This window comes from Mauremys mutica, chromosome 5 (assembly GCF_020497125.1).
Source record: "Mauremys mutica isolate MM-2020 ecotype Southern chromosome 5, ASM2049712v1, whole genome shotgun sequence".
NCBI classification, from domain to species: domain Eukaryota; kingdom Metazoa; phylum Chordata; order Testudines; family Geoemydidae; genus Mauremys; species Mauremys mutica.
Genome location: NC_059076.1, coordinates 133,242,285 through 133,259,371, shown reverse-complemented (window position 1 = coordinate 133,259,371; position 17,087 = coordinate 133,242,285). Strand labels below are relative to the sequence as shown.

General features: G+C 43.4%; 1 protein-coding gene across 3 annotated transcripts in view; it reads left to right on the top strand.

Annotated features, from left to right (window-relative positions):
* The window catches only part of CTNNA2 (catenin alpha 2), a 765,838-nt gene that overhangs the window by 670,713 nt on the left and 78,038 nt on the right, over positions 1 to 17,087 (top strand). For all 3 annotated transcript variants that reach the window (XM_045017825.1, XM_045017826.1, XM_045017827.1), the window contains exons 10-11: positions 13,268 to 13,360; positions 13,650 to 13,806. In XM_045017825.1, coding sequence (XP_044873760.1) covers positions 13,268 to 13,360; positions 13,650 to 13,806 — 250 coding nt within the window. The remainder of the gene's footprint in view (positions 1 to 13,267; positions 13,361 to 13,649; positions 13,807 to 17,087) is intronic.

Below are 17,087 nucleotides of genomic sequence, written 5' to 3'. Positions count from 1 at the left end.
AACAGCTGCTGTTTGCTTTCAGTGAGTGAGAGGGGGTCGGGGAGGGGGTCGGAACTTGCAAGGCAGCTGCTGACACGGTGTCGGCTCCAAAAATCCACTCTCTCTCTCCCCCACGCTCCCTGTCACACTCCACCCCACCCCACCCCTTTTGAAAAGCACGTTGCAGCCACTTGAACACTGGGATAGCTCCCATAATGTACCACTCCCAATGCCGCTGCAGATGCTGCAAATGTGACCACGACAGTGCGCTGGTAGCTGTCAGTGTGGACAGACTGCAGCGCTTTCCCTACTCAGCTGTAGAAGACAGGTTTAACTCCCAGCGCTGTACAGCTGCAAGTGTAGCCATAGCTGTATCCAAGTCACTGCTTTCACCTGGAAATTGTTTATGGAGAAAGAAATTTCACCAGTGAAAATGCAGTTTTGAAAATACTAAAATGTAAGGATTTTTCATTGTGTTTTGTTTTGGAACCCTCTTGCCTTTCTAGCTTCTAGTCACGACCAGAAGTGCAAGTACCAAAATGTTGCAAGCAAGCGGGACAGATTCTGATCTCATTTATACTGCTTCAAACTTCCCCACCAACTCTGTCAGCCCTTATGCAGTCTTCCTTTGGCTCCTTATCAGTTCGCTGGAGGCAGCCAGGCATGGCACTATTGCTTTTCTGTCATCACGGGCCCTTCTGCCTCGCCTCTCTCTCTTTCTGTTCTCCTTCCTTTATAGCTGAGCTTGTTTTCCTTATTAGTTCCAGCTGTGGGTACTTACTCCATGATTGGCAGCTGTGCTGGGGCGTGGTCATCCTGGTTGCCTGTGGGGTTAGAAGGCTCTCTTTTTCTCTTCTGCCTACAGCCTACATGGGGTTTGTTAACCCCATGATAACCTCTAATTTGACTTCAGACTGAATTGTTCCAGAGTAGTAAGTGGTGAATTGAATAGGATAATGGACTGGCTCAAGATTGTGCAATAACTCAGCGACAAAGCTGGGACTACAGATCTCCTGACTCTCAGACCTGTTCTTTAGCTAGTTGGACTTACCCCCTGTGACCAGGGTACAGTCCAGACCAGTGTGGGGCTCTGTCATCCCTGCCCTGCAACCTTGGGTGCCTTCCAATGCTTTGCTGAAGTAGCTCCTACCTGGGATGCTCAAAAAACAGCCTTCCACCATGCAAGCCACACCCTGAGTGTCTGTGTGTATCTGCAGCCTGATAACCACACTTGGGTTACACTCTGGCTCTCATCAGCCTTGGTTATGCTACAGGCTGACCCCAATACACCCCCGGTCCCAAATTCCCCCAGAAATGTATGTCTTGTACTGCCCAGCCTTCTCTAGACAATACAGATATTTTAAGTCTGTTATTCCTTTAAGGAAATAACATGTCAATTTATTATCTAAAATAGTTATTCACGCACTTCAGTTTAAACACACTGGATTAGATAAAACAGAAAACCAAGTTTATTAACTGCAGAGAGAGATTGTGAGTACAAGTAATGAGGCATAAAAGTCAGAAATGGTTACAAGAAAAATAAAGATAAAATGGTTACTAATGGTTACTGACTTAACAAACTATATCAGATTCAAGCAAAGTTTCTCACCACATGCTTTCAGCAGCCATGCTGACCAAACTCTGTGGGTCACGACCTTTCCCCCAGATTCTCATGACTGCTTCCTTTGTCCATTCAGGAGCAATGAATGCAATGGGCTGGGAGAGAGAGAGAGGTGCCATGGGGTGTTTGTCCCTCCGTTTTATAGTTTCAGTCCCCCTCTTGCAAAACATTTCCAGATGAGCATTAATAGGCAAAGGGCTAGTCTACCCTGGCAATGCTAAAGTGCTGCCGTGGCAGCGCTTTAACATGTCTTGTGTAGTCACAGCAGAGCGCTTCTCCACAAGAGGCATAGCTACCAGCGCTGGCGCTTTAAAGTGCTGAAACTTGCTGCGCTCGGGGGGGTGTTTTTTCCACACCCCTGGGCAAGAAAGTTGCAGCGCTGTAAATTGCCAGTGTAGGCAAGTCCAAAGAGTGTATGTGGAAGGATGTTCCCTGCTGGCTTTTCTCACTTGTTTGAACTTCCTTTGTTTCCCTCCCTGCTTGATGGCTCTGTTCACTGCTTAAGTGCAAATTAAGTAGAACACACATTCCTTTTCTTAGGACAGACCTGTTTGCCAGCTTCCGTTTGGGCTGGACTGTGGGGTGTGGAACTTGTGTTAATAGCACCATAGAGAGGAATCTTATAACTTCACATACACTGTTGCCACACACATTTTACCGGTACAATACTGACCAGCAAATTATGAGTTTTTAAATGACACTTTACCAGGCATACTTTGTACAAAGAGAATTACAATAGTGTGCATGGTGTGAATACACGGATGTATTCTGTCACACCCAATCCATTATCTAAATTAAACTTCTATACTCCAGACCTATTCATGATTGTTCAATCACTAATTTTCAGCCAGTGGAATATGCTATAAATCTCCTTATGTTACAAAAAGAAGATTCTGGATGAAGATTCCATTGCACAGAAAAATCATTGTAGTGTTCAGATGTTACTATACCTATGACAATAAATTTACCTGTCTAACACTGTTAATTAGACTGCAAGCTCTTTAGAGTAGTGATTGTCTTTTTTGTTATATTTTGGCATAGTACATAGTGCAGTGGTGCCCAGATGTCTGACCGAGGCCTCTAGGTATTACTGCAAAACAAAAATAATAATAATTAGTAATGTTAAAAAGCAATGTAATTAGGCTGAATTTTTTTTATGCTCAAAAAAGAAATCTGAGTTGCAAAACCAACACTGAGCTGCCTGGGTGATGATAGCTCACACAGGTAGGAAAAGAGCAGTGCAGGGTCCCAGATGAATAAAAAGAACATTAAATGTGTCTATTTATTTTGTTATTTGGGGACAGTGCTTTCCTATTGTTATTCCAAAACCACATATGCCTAATGAGAGTCTGTTTGGAAACCATTAGTTCAGGCTTTATTGCATCGTTTTAGGCCAGTGAGATTTTTAGATACGAGTTGGGTAGACTGATGCTGAGTGATTCAGCTTTGGACCAGAGCATTAGTTTGTTCATGAATGCAAACTAGTGATTACTTTCCCATTAAAGTCACTGGGACAGATTGATCACTTATATTTGGGTAGTGGCAAACAAACAATATTGACTAGTTTGTCTGCTCCTGTGAACATGAACATGAACACGACTGCTAATTTGAACCTTAAATACTAGCTCTTCCTCCTTGGTCCTGACGCCCTTTGAGTTCTTAGCAGCAATTTTAACGCCTACTCCAACCATATTTTAGCTAATGCTGTACATGTCAAAACCGCAGTCCTGCAATAAGCTGCAAGATGGTGGACTCCTGTCTTTATCTGGAGTCCTGTTGAAGTGAATTACATTCCTCACACATCAGCCTACCTGCATCTCATCCCAGGACTGAAATCTGAGCTATTTTATTCTTTTCGCACACAGGAGGATCTCTAGAGCCATTTTAATCTGTTACTATCTATAGATTCTCTCCATCTTGTTGATCTCCTCCACAGACGGAAGTACCTAGAACTGTAGAGAGCATTCAGTGTGTCTTTTCCCCAGTTCTGCGGGACCAGGTATCAAGAAAGAGACTCGCCCCCAGGAGCTTCCTAACAGTAGGAATTGGTACAGCTAGTTAAACTGTGTTCTACGAAGGAGAAACTGCTGCTATATGTAGTCTGTGATACTCTGGTTTTTAGCACTTATTTGTGTATGGACAAGAATAGGTCCCATATTGAGCCCATGGAAATCTGTTCATAATACAGAATATGAGGGATTAAAAAAGAATGGGTCGGCGGTTCAGACGTTAGTCTGGGACTTGAAAGTCCTGCTCCCCTGCAGGCTCCCTTTGTAACTTTAGGCAAATCTCTTACTCTTTCTGTGCAGTTTTCTTACTCTTACCTTCCTACTTCATGGGGTATTGTGAGGATTAGTACTTCCACAGATGAAGTGTTTGGACCCTAAACTAAAGGGGGCCAGATATATACCTAGGGGCATGTCTACACTGCCCTGCAGTTTGGACTTTGGGAGTGGGGGGTGGTGAATAACAGTGTACACCAAAGGGCTGCGCTGAACCTCCCCCATGTGGACACTGGAGACACAAACTTAGAGATTTCTAGTTCACACTAATGTGGTCCTCTTCAAACAGAAGTCCATTAGTACTAACTAGGAACCTTTCATTTTGCACCCGCAGCATCCACATGAGGAAGTTACAGTGCAGCGCTTTGGTGCACACTACTGTTCACACCTGAGTAGTAACTGTGGGGCAAGGTAGACACGCCCAGAGGTAGATGAGTGTTTTCACTTCTGGACACAGAAAATGGGAACTAAAGTATTTTAACATTCTTCTCAGAGTGGTAGCCATGTTAGTCTGTGTTAGCAAAAAGAACGAGGAGTCCTTGTGGCACCTTAGAGACTAACTAATTTATTGGGGCATAAGCTTTCATGGGCTAAAACCCACTTCATTGGATGCATGCAGTGGAAAATACAGTAGGAAGATATATATATATACAGAGAAAATGAAAAAAATGGGTGTTGCCATACCAACTGTAGCAAGTGTAATCAATTAAGGTGGGGTATTATCAGCAGGAGAAAAAAAAAACTTTGTAGTGATAATCAGGATGGCCCATTTTCAACAGTTTACAAGAAGCAGTGAGTAACAGTAGGGGAAAAATAGCATGGGGCTTGAATAAAGACCGGGAGTGGATGGATCATTACACAAAGTAAAACTATCTCTCTATGCTATTTTTCCCTCCTACTTATGCTTATGCTCAGATACATTTGTTAGTTTCTAAGGTGCCACAAGTACTCCTGTTCTTTTAACATTCTTCTGTTGCTCACTGAAAGGAAATAGCTCACTGCCAATTTTCTTTTCCACAATCCTTAACAGAACCAATGTCAATTATGTATATATATATATATAGAGAGAGAGAGAGAGAGGTAAGGCAGCCTCAAACAGTAGTTGCAAAATCACCATTTAAACATGTATTTTTCTATTATCTTGGAACTGTTGCATAGTCACTGAGAGCTCACATCTGAGTCCTTCTGCAGTGTGCTGCTTTCACCCAATCCGTGCTGTTAGGGGGACGGGAGAGGGGGAGGGGAAGACTATGCAAATTACCAAACAATACCCTGTAGTATTTATATTTTTATCCATGCTTTGTTGTAACATATAGTGGAACCTTCATCTGAAGTTTCGCTCCGAGCAATTAATTTGTGTTTCTTTGGACTACTTCCAGTAAATCCAGAGCAGCCCTGCTAAATCTTTGAATTTAAGATTAATACAGAGGAAAATACATTTTGATCATCACGATTACTTGTAATAAAATCCCCAAGGGTTCAGTTCAAACTGTGGAAAGTGGAAAGGGTGCAGTTCAGAAACACAGAAGAAAAATACCTGGGCCTGATTCTCATTAACATTCTAGCAGTGCAAAGGGACCTGAAAGATTGTGTAAATGTAAAAGGTCCTTATTATCTTTACTACGTCCTAGAACTGCAGTCTAATCCTGTGTACAATAATAAAGATAAACATAAATTTCAATAAATATTTTATTTTATTTAAAAAATAAAATACTGTTTTCCAATTGTGCCATATTTTAATTTAGTGCAGGAATATTCCAGTGTCTAAATCACAGAAAAAAAGTATTTTTTCCCCAGGACTGATCCTGCATGTCTTTTAACTGAAGACAATGGAGTGACTTACATGATTAAAGATCCGTATGTAAGAATTTAAAGGATTGGGCCTACAGGGCTTAGTCCAGTCAGTGGAGAAGGGAGGTAAAGGTGCTTCTTACACCATCTGTTCATTTCTGCTGATGCTGGGGCTGACCTAGTGACAAGTAGCATGGTGGTAAGGACTGCTGGAGGGAGTCTTTCAGGCAAAGGAGGGACTTGGTAGAGCTGGCTAAACCGGTTTGATGACTGCTGACAACTAAGGTCCCTTTGAATCATTCTGATGGTCCAAAAGGAGATCAGTGGTGCTGAGGTTCTGGACCTTAATGGTTATTTAAGCAGCTGATTAATATTAGTTTAGCTCCACATATATATCAAAAGATGTTTCGCAGTTTGCTGATTTGTTTAGTTATCTATTCATTTTTTAAGTATGCTAGAGTCTTCACAACAACTTAATTAAAAAATGAGAACATTTTTAGGCAGTTAGTGAACTCCATGTGTTCTCTAAACTTAGTAGACTGCCCAGACATTTTCAAAAAAAACTGACAACATCAACAGTCCTGCTGCTTTCCAAGCCCATCAAGCCACCTCCTCCCCAGTTGCCCAAAGGGGAAGATGGTATCTGCAGTATGGTTTAGAAAGTCGATTGCAAAGCCAAGAGCCTCTCATAGAGAACATCTCACCAGCAGTCCCCTCTCATCTCTACACATTCTGAAGATTTTGCAATCAGTGTCAAATTCCAGGGGTGAAATCTAGATCCCATTGTAGTCAATGGGAGTTTTGCCATTGACTTCACTGGGGCTAGGATTATATTCCAGATCACAGAATCATAGAATATTAGGGTTGGAAGAGACCTCAGGAGGTCATCTAATCCAATCTCCTGCTCAAGGCGAGACCAACACCAATCAAATCATCCCAGCCAAGGCTTTGTCAAGCCGGTTCTTAAAAACCTCTAAGGATGGAGATTCCACCACCTCCCTAGGTAACCCATTCCAGTCCTTCACCATCCTCCTACTGAAATAGTGTTTCCTAATATCCAACCTAGACCTCCCCCACTGCAACTTGAGACCACTGCTTCTTGTTCTGTCCTCACTTTTCTGGTACTTCCCAGTCTATAGACTGTTTGGCATTGTACTCTGTTATTTCACATCCTTAGAACATAATATTCATTGCAGAAGGTTGTACCTTCCAACTTGGGCCCTGCAGGTAAGGAACTTTGGGCAGGTCACCAAGCTACCCAAATATCTGGATATTATTCAATATGCATGTTTAAAATGGCACTGCTGTGTACTGCAGAGTCTCGACAAGGTGCCATGATTGTGTCCAGGTGCTCAACCCATTTCATTGTAATTTCAAAGTAATCAAGATCCAAGGCTGTTGATCTGCATGTGCACTATTAAGAGAATTCCCATTCACTGTAAATAACTTATCATCCAATGAGGGTTCTTCACAATACGTATTGTCATTATGAAATGGGAACATCAAAAACAAGGTTTCCCTGTACCTCTTGTTGGGATTTTGTGGTTTCCAATGAGTCAGATGCTGGGCAGGAATCAAGGGACTTTGATTCAATGTGATTCAATGTGATGTGATTCGATTCAATTGAGTTCAACAAGGCTTTAGTCAATATGTACAAGGGAGAGCCCCGGTACAAAAATCAGGCAGAGTCCCTCCAGCAAGGAGCCCCTCCCCTTGCTATTTTATAGCACATGGCACTTACATAACAAGTTACATAAGATGAACCTCTAACCAATAAGAGTTAACCTTTCCATATATGGACTTATTTATCACATGGTCATAGTTCTCCATTCCACATGCTGAGCTCCCCCTGCTCCCCCTGGCCATCTCTGGAATGTTCCTAGGGTGGTGAGCCACAGCATGCTTCATTATGCATAAGCACCCTGCAAACCACATTTTATCCAAAATGAACATAAGCATACCCTTCACTCTGAAGAACGCTCTTCTCTTATTTTAATAATATGATCCAAGTTAATCATAGTCAATAAACATGAGAGAAAATTTGCATGATTGAGGGGTTGAGTGAGCTAAAATGTGTTCTTGTTCTTGAAGCCACACTTAACAGCATTAAAAATGTATTTTTTTCACAAGTCCTGTCAAATAATGTGATGTCTGTCTCATGTTGTGCTTTACAGGCACAATTTCCCTTGTGATGAGTTGATCTTAAATTCTAATTTGTACTGAAGTGTAACCTCGGTGCACACTATTTGAGTCAGTTGGACAGATCCTTAACTGCTTTAAATTGGTTTCACTTGATTGTGATCAATGGATGTGGCACAATATTTGTACAATTCTTAAAGCAGCTCATGGAAAAGACAGAGATTATAGTTGATATACATCAACAAATTTGCATTTTGGCTATAGATGGATATAGATAGGTATCATGCATATTACAATACATATTGAATATGGCCATTGATTACTCTTGGATTCCTTATAGTACGTATTGATCTTTATACCAGACACTACATTCTGTTCCCCATATTATGTATGTTGGATTTTACAAAAAAGAATAAACAATTGTCTCAGGATGACTCAATACAGACCCTTACAAGGTAGTTTCCAAATATTATCCTCACCAGATAGAACCAAGAGAGCGATTAATACAGAGAAAGAAGAAGCAAATTTTATTTCAGTGTCAATGCAATGAGAAGAGTCTGTTCCCAGTAGAATTGGAGAGATCATGCCAGCTTGATAGGTCTCTTGAAATGGCAATAAAACTATTATGGTCCTATTAAAGTGACTTTCAATTCCATATCGCTCATACCTGAGAGAAAGTAAGATATAATATAGTACATTTTGGGCCTCAGGACAATTCTTTCATCTTGAGCATCGTAAAAATAAAAGAAAATCTTAAAGATGACTTATTTTATAATATGAGGACCCTGGTTTGTGCTGAATGTAACATTGTTTGGTATTTAAGTCTGTAATCCTTTTATACATTTTGTCGACTCACCTAACTTTCCACATATGCTACTGCATTCCAATTACTATCTGGTATAGTTTTTATTTCTGATGAAGATTAAAGGGTACTGCTAGATGTATGCAAAAAAATGTGACAACAGAAAACAACAAATTTAGTTGGAGTATGTCAGCTTAGGAGAACATTTCTGATATGAGTGCTGTAAGGGTGTTAATAAACAGACTAACTCATTTGTCTCACCGTGGAATGAAAATAAGAATCACCATGTTATAATGAAATCTTGCCTGGGAAGTGCCTAGAAGACTTTTGAAGCCTAGGGTGGTTTCCTTCCATGGATTTTGACATAGTGATACATGCAAACTACATTCTAAATAACTGTGAAATGAAATGGGTTCTGTGGAGGACAGATAGATCAAGGCTAAATATGGTGATGTGCACTGGAGACAGGAACAGATTAATACCACAAGGGGAGACTAAAGGAAAATTGGAAAGAGTAGGGTATTTGAACTAATTCATTAATCATTTCCAACTGATAGTTCTGCCTTCAGGCACAATGAATAATACCAAGACAGCATCTTTAAAAATGTATGTGTGTTTTGATGTAGCCTAGAATTCAGAGCCATACTTCCTGGTTAAATTAAAAAAAAAAGTCCTGTACTGTTCTTAAAAAAAAAAAAATACTCATATTTCTAAACACCACATGTGCAACATTGTTTAGTTTTCTATACTCTGGCATGAATTGCTATTTTAACAAGTTAGATCAAACTCCCCTCTGTGACACACAGCCTTTGAAAATGGATTTTTTGCATGGATGTTCTGTAGCAGTTAGGAGACTTGATTCCCCCATTCACATCCAGGCTATCGAGCTCCAGCACTTTTAGTCATTAAGGGCAGGGCCGCCCAGAGGATTCAGGGGGCCTGGGGCAGGGTCAACCCCGACCCCTGCCCCTGCCCGTAGGGGTTTAAAAGCGGCTTGGCAGGGCTTGAGAGCAGTGGCTCTAAAAGCTGGGCTGATTGGAGAAGTGGCTGCAGCTGGGCCACACCCCAATCAGGCCACAGCTGGCCCCTATAAGAGGATCTGAGCCAGAAGCCCAAGCAGACAGTCTCTCTCTGCCTTCAGAGAGAGGGAGGGAGGGGCGGCGGCGGCGGTGGCCTAGCTGCAGGGAGCTTGAGACTGGATACCTGAGTGAAGCAGGGCTGGGGAAAGGCTGAGGAGCTGGGGAGCTCCAGCCTGGAAAGCCCCCAGCTGCGGGGTAGCAGTGGGCCAACAGGTACTAGGGGTTGCAGAGGGCAGCCCAGGATAGGCCAAGGCAGCAGGTCCAAACCTTCCTTGCCAGTGCTGAGTAGGCTGATACTGCAGTCTGCCCCAGGGCGTGGGGCTAGACAATGACTGGCAGTAGCCATATACTGAGGCGAGGTGGGGATAGAAGGTGGGGGTTCCCTGGGGAGGGGAGACCCTAAGAGAAAGGGGTTACTGCCAGGGGGCAGCACCCCATGTAAAAGGGCACTGGGGTCCAGGGAGGGACTCGGGGCCAGAAGACAGGTGGATCACCAGCCTGCAGAGGGCGCTCTGTGCTGGAACAGAGCTAATTCCCAGAATCACCAGCAGGAGGCGCCGCGGGGGTGAGTCTGACCCATCTATATGCCCCTTCCATAAAAAAAAGTTGCAATACTATATTCTCATGGGGGCCCCTATGGGGCCCAGAACAAATTGCCCCACTTGCCCCTCCCCCTCCCGGGGAAGCCCTGGGAAAAATAAACATTTAAAAACCATCGCATCTCGGCACAAACCCAGTTTAGAGAACTTCTTTTCAAGTCACCTTTACAAGGTATCACTGGTTCTCTGCATCAGCAAGTGCTAAAAGGCACTAAAGCTCATTTAAAAGGGTTGGTCACATATTGTCCATCAAAACTTTTTTTGGATCGAAAACTAAGGGGTTTTAAAAAGAAGAAAAGCATCACGGACAGTGTCTTTTTTCCTTCAAAATTTGTTGTTTTTTTAATTGAAAAGCTGAAATTAGTCTGCCAAAACCTGAACATGGTTTGGGTTTCAGAAGTGTGTGGCCAAATATTTGCTGCTTGCTGTTTGTTTGTTTAAAGAAACAATAAAAAAAATTCTGCTTAAAAAAAAAAATCCAAAACTTTTGAACCACCTCAGCTTGTGACGAAACGCCTGAGCCCAACCACTCAGATTTTTCCAGGTTTCTGATATTCTGCTGACTTGCTTGACTCACATCTATCTCCACAACTTTGGGTTCATTTAGCTTAGAACATAAGAATGGCCATACTGGGTCAGACGAAAGGTCGTATCGTGTCTACTGACAGTGGCCAATGCCAAGTGACCCAGAGGGAGTGAACCTAACAGGTAATGATCAAGTGATCTCTCTCCTGGCATCCATCTCCACCCTCTGACAATCAGAGGCTAGGGATACCATTTCTTACCCATCCTGGCTAATAGCCATTAATGGACTTAAACTCTATGAATGTATCTGTTTCCTAGAGACTGGCTCCATGGGGCCCCTCACAAACTGGAGACGGTTACTGTGGGTTTGTCTTTAGTATAGCTTATGTACATACTCCACAAACTGAGCATTTGATCTTGGATGAGCCTATGCTGTGAAAACTGAAATGCTCAAAATAGCACATGCATGTGAATGGACACGGGGTGCTAAAATTAAATTAACCCAGGGGTTCTCAAATGGGAGTTGGGACTCCTCAGGGGGTCACAAGATTATTACTGGGGGTCGTGAGCTGTCAGCCTCCACCTCAAACCACGCTTTGCCTCCAGCATTTATAATAGTGTTAAATATATAAAAAAGTGTTTTTAATTTATAAGGAGGGGGTCACACTCAGAGATTTGCTATGTGAAAAGGGTCACCAGTACAAAAGTTTGAGAACCACTGACTTAACCCCTCTGGAGCCTCGGGGAATGCAGGGAAGGAGGGTCTCCCTTGGTAGGGTTGGGAAGGAGGTACGTGGTGTAGGATATTGCTCTTCTCATGTGATCCCTCCCCCATGGAAAAGATAACAGCTTAGCTTTTTGTGTTAAATGGCTATCTGCAAGCCTCAAACTGCTGAATGAGCTTTAGGGTAGGGAAGGCTGTGCCTCCCAAACAGCCTGGCCCTGCCCCCTATCTGACCCCCATCCACTTCCTACCCCCCGACTGCGCCCCTGAGAATCCCTGACCCATCCTGCTCCTTGTCCCTTCGCTGCCACCCCCGAAACCCCCTCCCCCAACTACCACCCCGGGACCCCACCCCCCACCAACCCCTCCTGTTCCCTGTCCCCTGACTGCCCCGACCCCCCGCTGAGTCCTGACAGACCCCCCAGAATGCCCATGATCCAACCCCCATTTCCCATCCCTCCAGAACCTCTGCCTCCTCCCGGTGCCCTGACTGTCCTCGGGACTCCCTGCCCCTTATCCAAACCCCAGCCTCTGCCATTCTGCTTACCCCCGCCTCCCTCTCTCCCGGAGCCTCAGTGCACTACGTCCAGGAGTGGGCCTGGACAGCGCTGCAGTGGCATGGCTCTAGTGGGGCCCTGGAGCTCGCAGCCCTGCCCCCTTACCACGCGGCTCGGAGTGGAGCGGAGCTCAGGCCCCGCTAGAGTCACGCCACTTTAGCTTTGTCCAGGGCTGCTCCTGTATGCGGTGCGCTGAGGATCCGGGGGATGGGGGAAGGCGGAGGTGGGGCTGGGGCCGGAGCATTCTCTTGGGGGCCCCTGTGGGGCCTGGGACCTGGGGCAAATTGCCTCACTTGCCCACTCCCCCCCCGCCGGGTGGCCCTGGTCAAGGGCAAGATTTAACTGGTAGGTCTGCATACATGTCTCCATACCTCTTCCCAGCCTACTCCTGCTCCAAACACCCTCAGCATTATAATGGCTCAAACCTGCCCCCCCTTCCTGGAACAGTGCTCCACAGCATACGGAGGGAAACAGACCTCTAAATGAGATCTGTAGATCATGTCTGCCTTAATGTCACTTTTAACAGTTACATTCCATGAGGTCAGATTCTGATATCCTCACTGAATGGTACCGTACACTGCATGGAGCCCCATTGAAATAAATGGGAGTACTTGAGAAGTAAGGTCCTTCTCAATATGAGTAAGGGCATCAGAATCTGAGACTGAAAGGAGTACTCGAGCAGTAGGGAACTTCTGTGTGTGAGTACGGGTATCAGAATGTTGGCTGTGGTTAGCCAAGCAGAGCTGTGCCTGTTAGGACCTCTGAATCTCTTCAGTATGGCATGACTATCAGGATATGACAGAGCCTGAACACTGTTATTCATCACAAACATGGAGAGAGAAAGAAACATTCGATAATTGTTTTGAAATGTTAACAATCTCCTGAGAAGTCTTACAGGAAGTGTCATGTACGAACTACGGAGAGATGCAGAGCACTCGGCAGTGAAGGAAAATGTTGTGAAATATCTTAATACTGCGGATGGCTGCAGGTTAGTTTGCGAGGGAGGAAACGATCTGAATGGGTTTCTGCTCAGTGGCATAAATGATGCAGTTTGATACTTCTAATATGATTCCCTCATTCTAAGCAAGGTTCAGTAATAATATTAAAAAAGATATAAAATGTACCATTTGCCTGAAAACCTGATTCTCAGTCTGCTGTTTGCATTTCAGGTTGCCAATCTGGCCTGTTCTATCTCCAATAACGAAGAAGGTGTGAAGTTAGTCCGTATGGCAGCAACCCAGATTGATAGTCTATGCCCACAGGTAGGCAAAATTCTTGCTGCAGAGTACTCAAGGACTGTTAAAGCATTAAAGAGCATAAGGTATTTGACAGAGAAAAATGTCCCATATGAAGATTATAGCCTTGCCTTTTTCATTATATTGTTGACTGCCTTGCAAAAACTCTGAAAAATACATTTGTATTGTGAGACTTGCTTAATGAACAAAATGAACACAGTGTACAGCTGTGCTTTTAACGTAGTATTTAATCAATTTGTTCTTTCCCTTGAGCAAAGTTTTGTCATTTCTTGTAACAACTTATTCTAAATAATAGGTAATAAATGCTGCACTCACGTTGGCTGCCAGACCCCAGAGCAAAGTAGCTCAGGACAACATGGATGTCTTTAAAGATCAGTGGGAGAAACAAGTGAGGGTTCTCACTGAGGCAGTTGATGACATCACTTCTGTGGACGACTTCCTCTCTGTCTCAGGTACGGGGATCAAAATAAACCCCTAAATTAAAGTAATGGTCACATTAGAAAGGCAGCTAGAATTACAGCTGAGTCATTAGTGCATTTTTCCATCCACTTAGAATGCTGGCTTGCTCAACTCAGTGGGAGTGATCCAGTCCTGCCAATTAATCCCTAATAACTGGTCACATTGTACATGTGTTTCTGTCTTTTGGGAGATGTTTTGAATTTCAAACCCTGGTGGGGGGTAAAACAAGTATAAATTTTTATTACCAGTTTTCCCCTTGTTATGGATAAAATTCATTGCTAGTGCATGTATTCGTAGTTGGACAGCTACCTAGCTACCTAATTTGCATCTCTTAGTGTCTGGTGGCTAACATATGCAGCCAAAATGAGTTGAAGGTGTTGCCCCTATAAAAAGAGAGGCTGGGCAGGAGCCCGGCTGAAAATCTGGCCTTTAGTGTTTCTCTGTGTGCTGCAGTAAATGGCAAAGCAACTTAGTGGAATCAAAGAAGTTAAGAGATGGAGACCCAGATTCTCTGGTGCAATCCATTCACTTTGTGCCACTCAGGTGGTACAAAATGGATGGATTCTGGACAGAAGTATTCAGCAGAGATTTTCCTTGTGGAGGAAAATTCTTCACTGGTGTAAACCTGGCAGAGGTAACTCCTGTGCCGGTCACTCCGGTGCACACACTAGTTGTTCTAACTAATATAAGGACCGGGCAAGCAGTGAATTATGGAGTTATAATTGGCTTTCGGATGCACTCCCCCAACCTGAATATGAGTCAACAGTGTGCCCTTGTTGCCAAGAAGGCTAATGGCATTTTGGGTTGTATAAGTAGGGGCAATTCCAGCAGATCGAGGGATGTGATCATTCCCCTCTATTCAGCACTGGTGAGGCCTCATTTGGAGTACTGTGTCCAGTTTTGGGCCCCACACTACAAGAAGGATGTGGATAAATTGGAGAGAGTCCAGCAGAGGGCAACAAAAATGATTAGGGGGCTGGAGCACATGACTTATGAGGAGAGGCTGAGGGAACTGGGATTGTTTAGCCTGCAGAAGAGAAGAATGAGGGGGGATTTGATAGCTGCTTTCAACTACCTGAAAGGGGGTTCCAAAGAGGATGGATCTAGACTGTTCTCAGTGGTAGAAGATGACAGAACAAGGAGTAATGGTCTCAAGTTGCAGAGGGGAAGGTTTAGGTTGGACATTAGGAAAAACTTTTTCACTAGTAGGGTGGTGAAGAACTGGAATGGGTTGCCTAGGGAGGTGGTGGAATCTCCTTCCTTGGAGGTTTTTAAGGTCAGGCTTGACAAAGCCCTGGTTGGGATGATTTAGTTGGGTTTGGTCCTACTTTGAGCAGGGGGTTGGACTAGATGACCTCCTGAGGTCCCTTCCAACCCTGAGATTCTATGATTCTATGAATGTGCACCTAGCAGAGCTCAAATGTAGGGGAGGACTGAGCCTAGAAAAGACCTATTAGATTATCAAATCCATTTCCCCACAGTGCAGGATTTCTGCCTTTGCTGTAATTAGTAGAGACAGCTTCAAGCCACAGAATTCTGAGTTGGTTCGAGATTCCAAGCCTCCCAGACTTCAGGATTTGTTTAAGCTCATTATAAAGATATGGGTCACAGGCAAAATTTGAATCCAGGTCTGGGTTTGGATTTCAAGTGTCCCCAAAGTTCAGAGGTGTTCATGCCTAGAGTTTTCGCTGGACTTGTCTCTATTGCCAATAAGTACAGAAGAATTTGGACCACTCTTTTTACATTTATTAATGTCTGGTAACAGGCTGCCGCCAGTGTTTGCAAATATCATTCTTGATTGTCACAGCTCTTACCCAAGAGCGAGAGAAAGGATGCCTTACTCTCTTTCATAGTCTTTCTCAGATTGTGACTTGCCACTGCAAGCAAATGGGTGGGAAGGGGAAAGAATGGAGTGTAAGTTGAAGGATACCTAATATGGCCCTTCACCCCTTTGCTCACCCACCAGAATAGCTGGCCAGGAACACAGTAGAGAGCCAGCTGTTCCACAAAAAGAGGTAAAGTAACTTGCTCCTCACCCAAATACAGGAAAGAAAGGAAAAGGGATTTGGACTGTCTGGTTCACAATCTTTTCTCTCTGTTGCTTCTGCATAGATGTAAATATACACTACTCTTTATGGCAGAATGTAAAGTTACAATCTAGCTATAAGCAGCTAGTGATCCTGCTACAAAAAGTTTGTTTGTGTGTTTGACTCACTGTTGCAGGTAGCTTGTTATCCTAGCAAGATATAAGATAGGTGGACTTGGCTGTTATGAGAAAAGGACATAGAGTATGGGCTGAGTAGTCCTTTGAGAGGATCTCTGAGAGCAGCCAAGCCTCGGGAGACAGCATGGGCTGAATTCTGTGATGGTCTACTTTGAGATTCTTTTATGAATAATACCAAATCCTAGGAAAGGGATAAGTTTTTACCTGCTACAATTTGTGTCAGCTTTGCAGAATCCAGTTATACTTCTGTGTATAAAAAGGTAATAACAGCTAACTTAGAAAAAAAGAAGAGGTACATTTTACATGAAATAATGTAAACAGTTCTTGTTTCTAAGTAACAGGAAAATCCCCATTTCTATTATGCATTTGCTCTCTATTCTTTGTGAATCTTGGCAGATGAGGCATTATTGGATCTTAACATCAGATTAGGCAAAGATTTTGAATACATACTTTTCTCTCCTGAGGCATATGCTTTTAAAAATAGACCCAGATTCAAACTGGAAATAAGTAGAATAGTTTTATAATTCAATCAATGTGTGAAGTTATAATCTGAAGTGCACATTTCAAAAATACTATTTTTAAATAGAGTGTGTGTGTGTGTGGCGGGGGAGAATGGCTTATTCATCCTTAGAAAGGATTCCTTCATTTTCATTTTTTTTTCTGTTTGGTTGCATCATGTTATTCCTGGTAACAAGGAAATGGTGCAGTTGAGCCTGATTACACTCCGCGATTCAACCCCAGTGCAGAGTGCTTACAACAAGCCATAACAAGGAAATGAAAATTGACTGTCAGAAAACTGGGTCCTGCAGAACCTGGGAGAGCATATATTTTGATTTGACAGTTGGAGCTGGCAAGCACCTTTGAGCAGACCTAGCTCTACAAATAATGGGCGGACCAAGCCTGTGGTCCATAGATACAGTCCACAAGCTGAGAAGCTGCCATTTGATTATTTATTTTTGTTCTACTGTTCAAAGCAAAGCACTTGCATCCATAAATTGCACATTCTTCCCAGGGGTAATTTGTACCGACTGTGTTTTTCAGAAATCAATT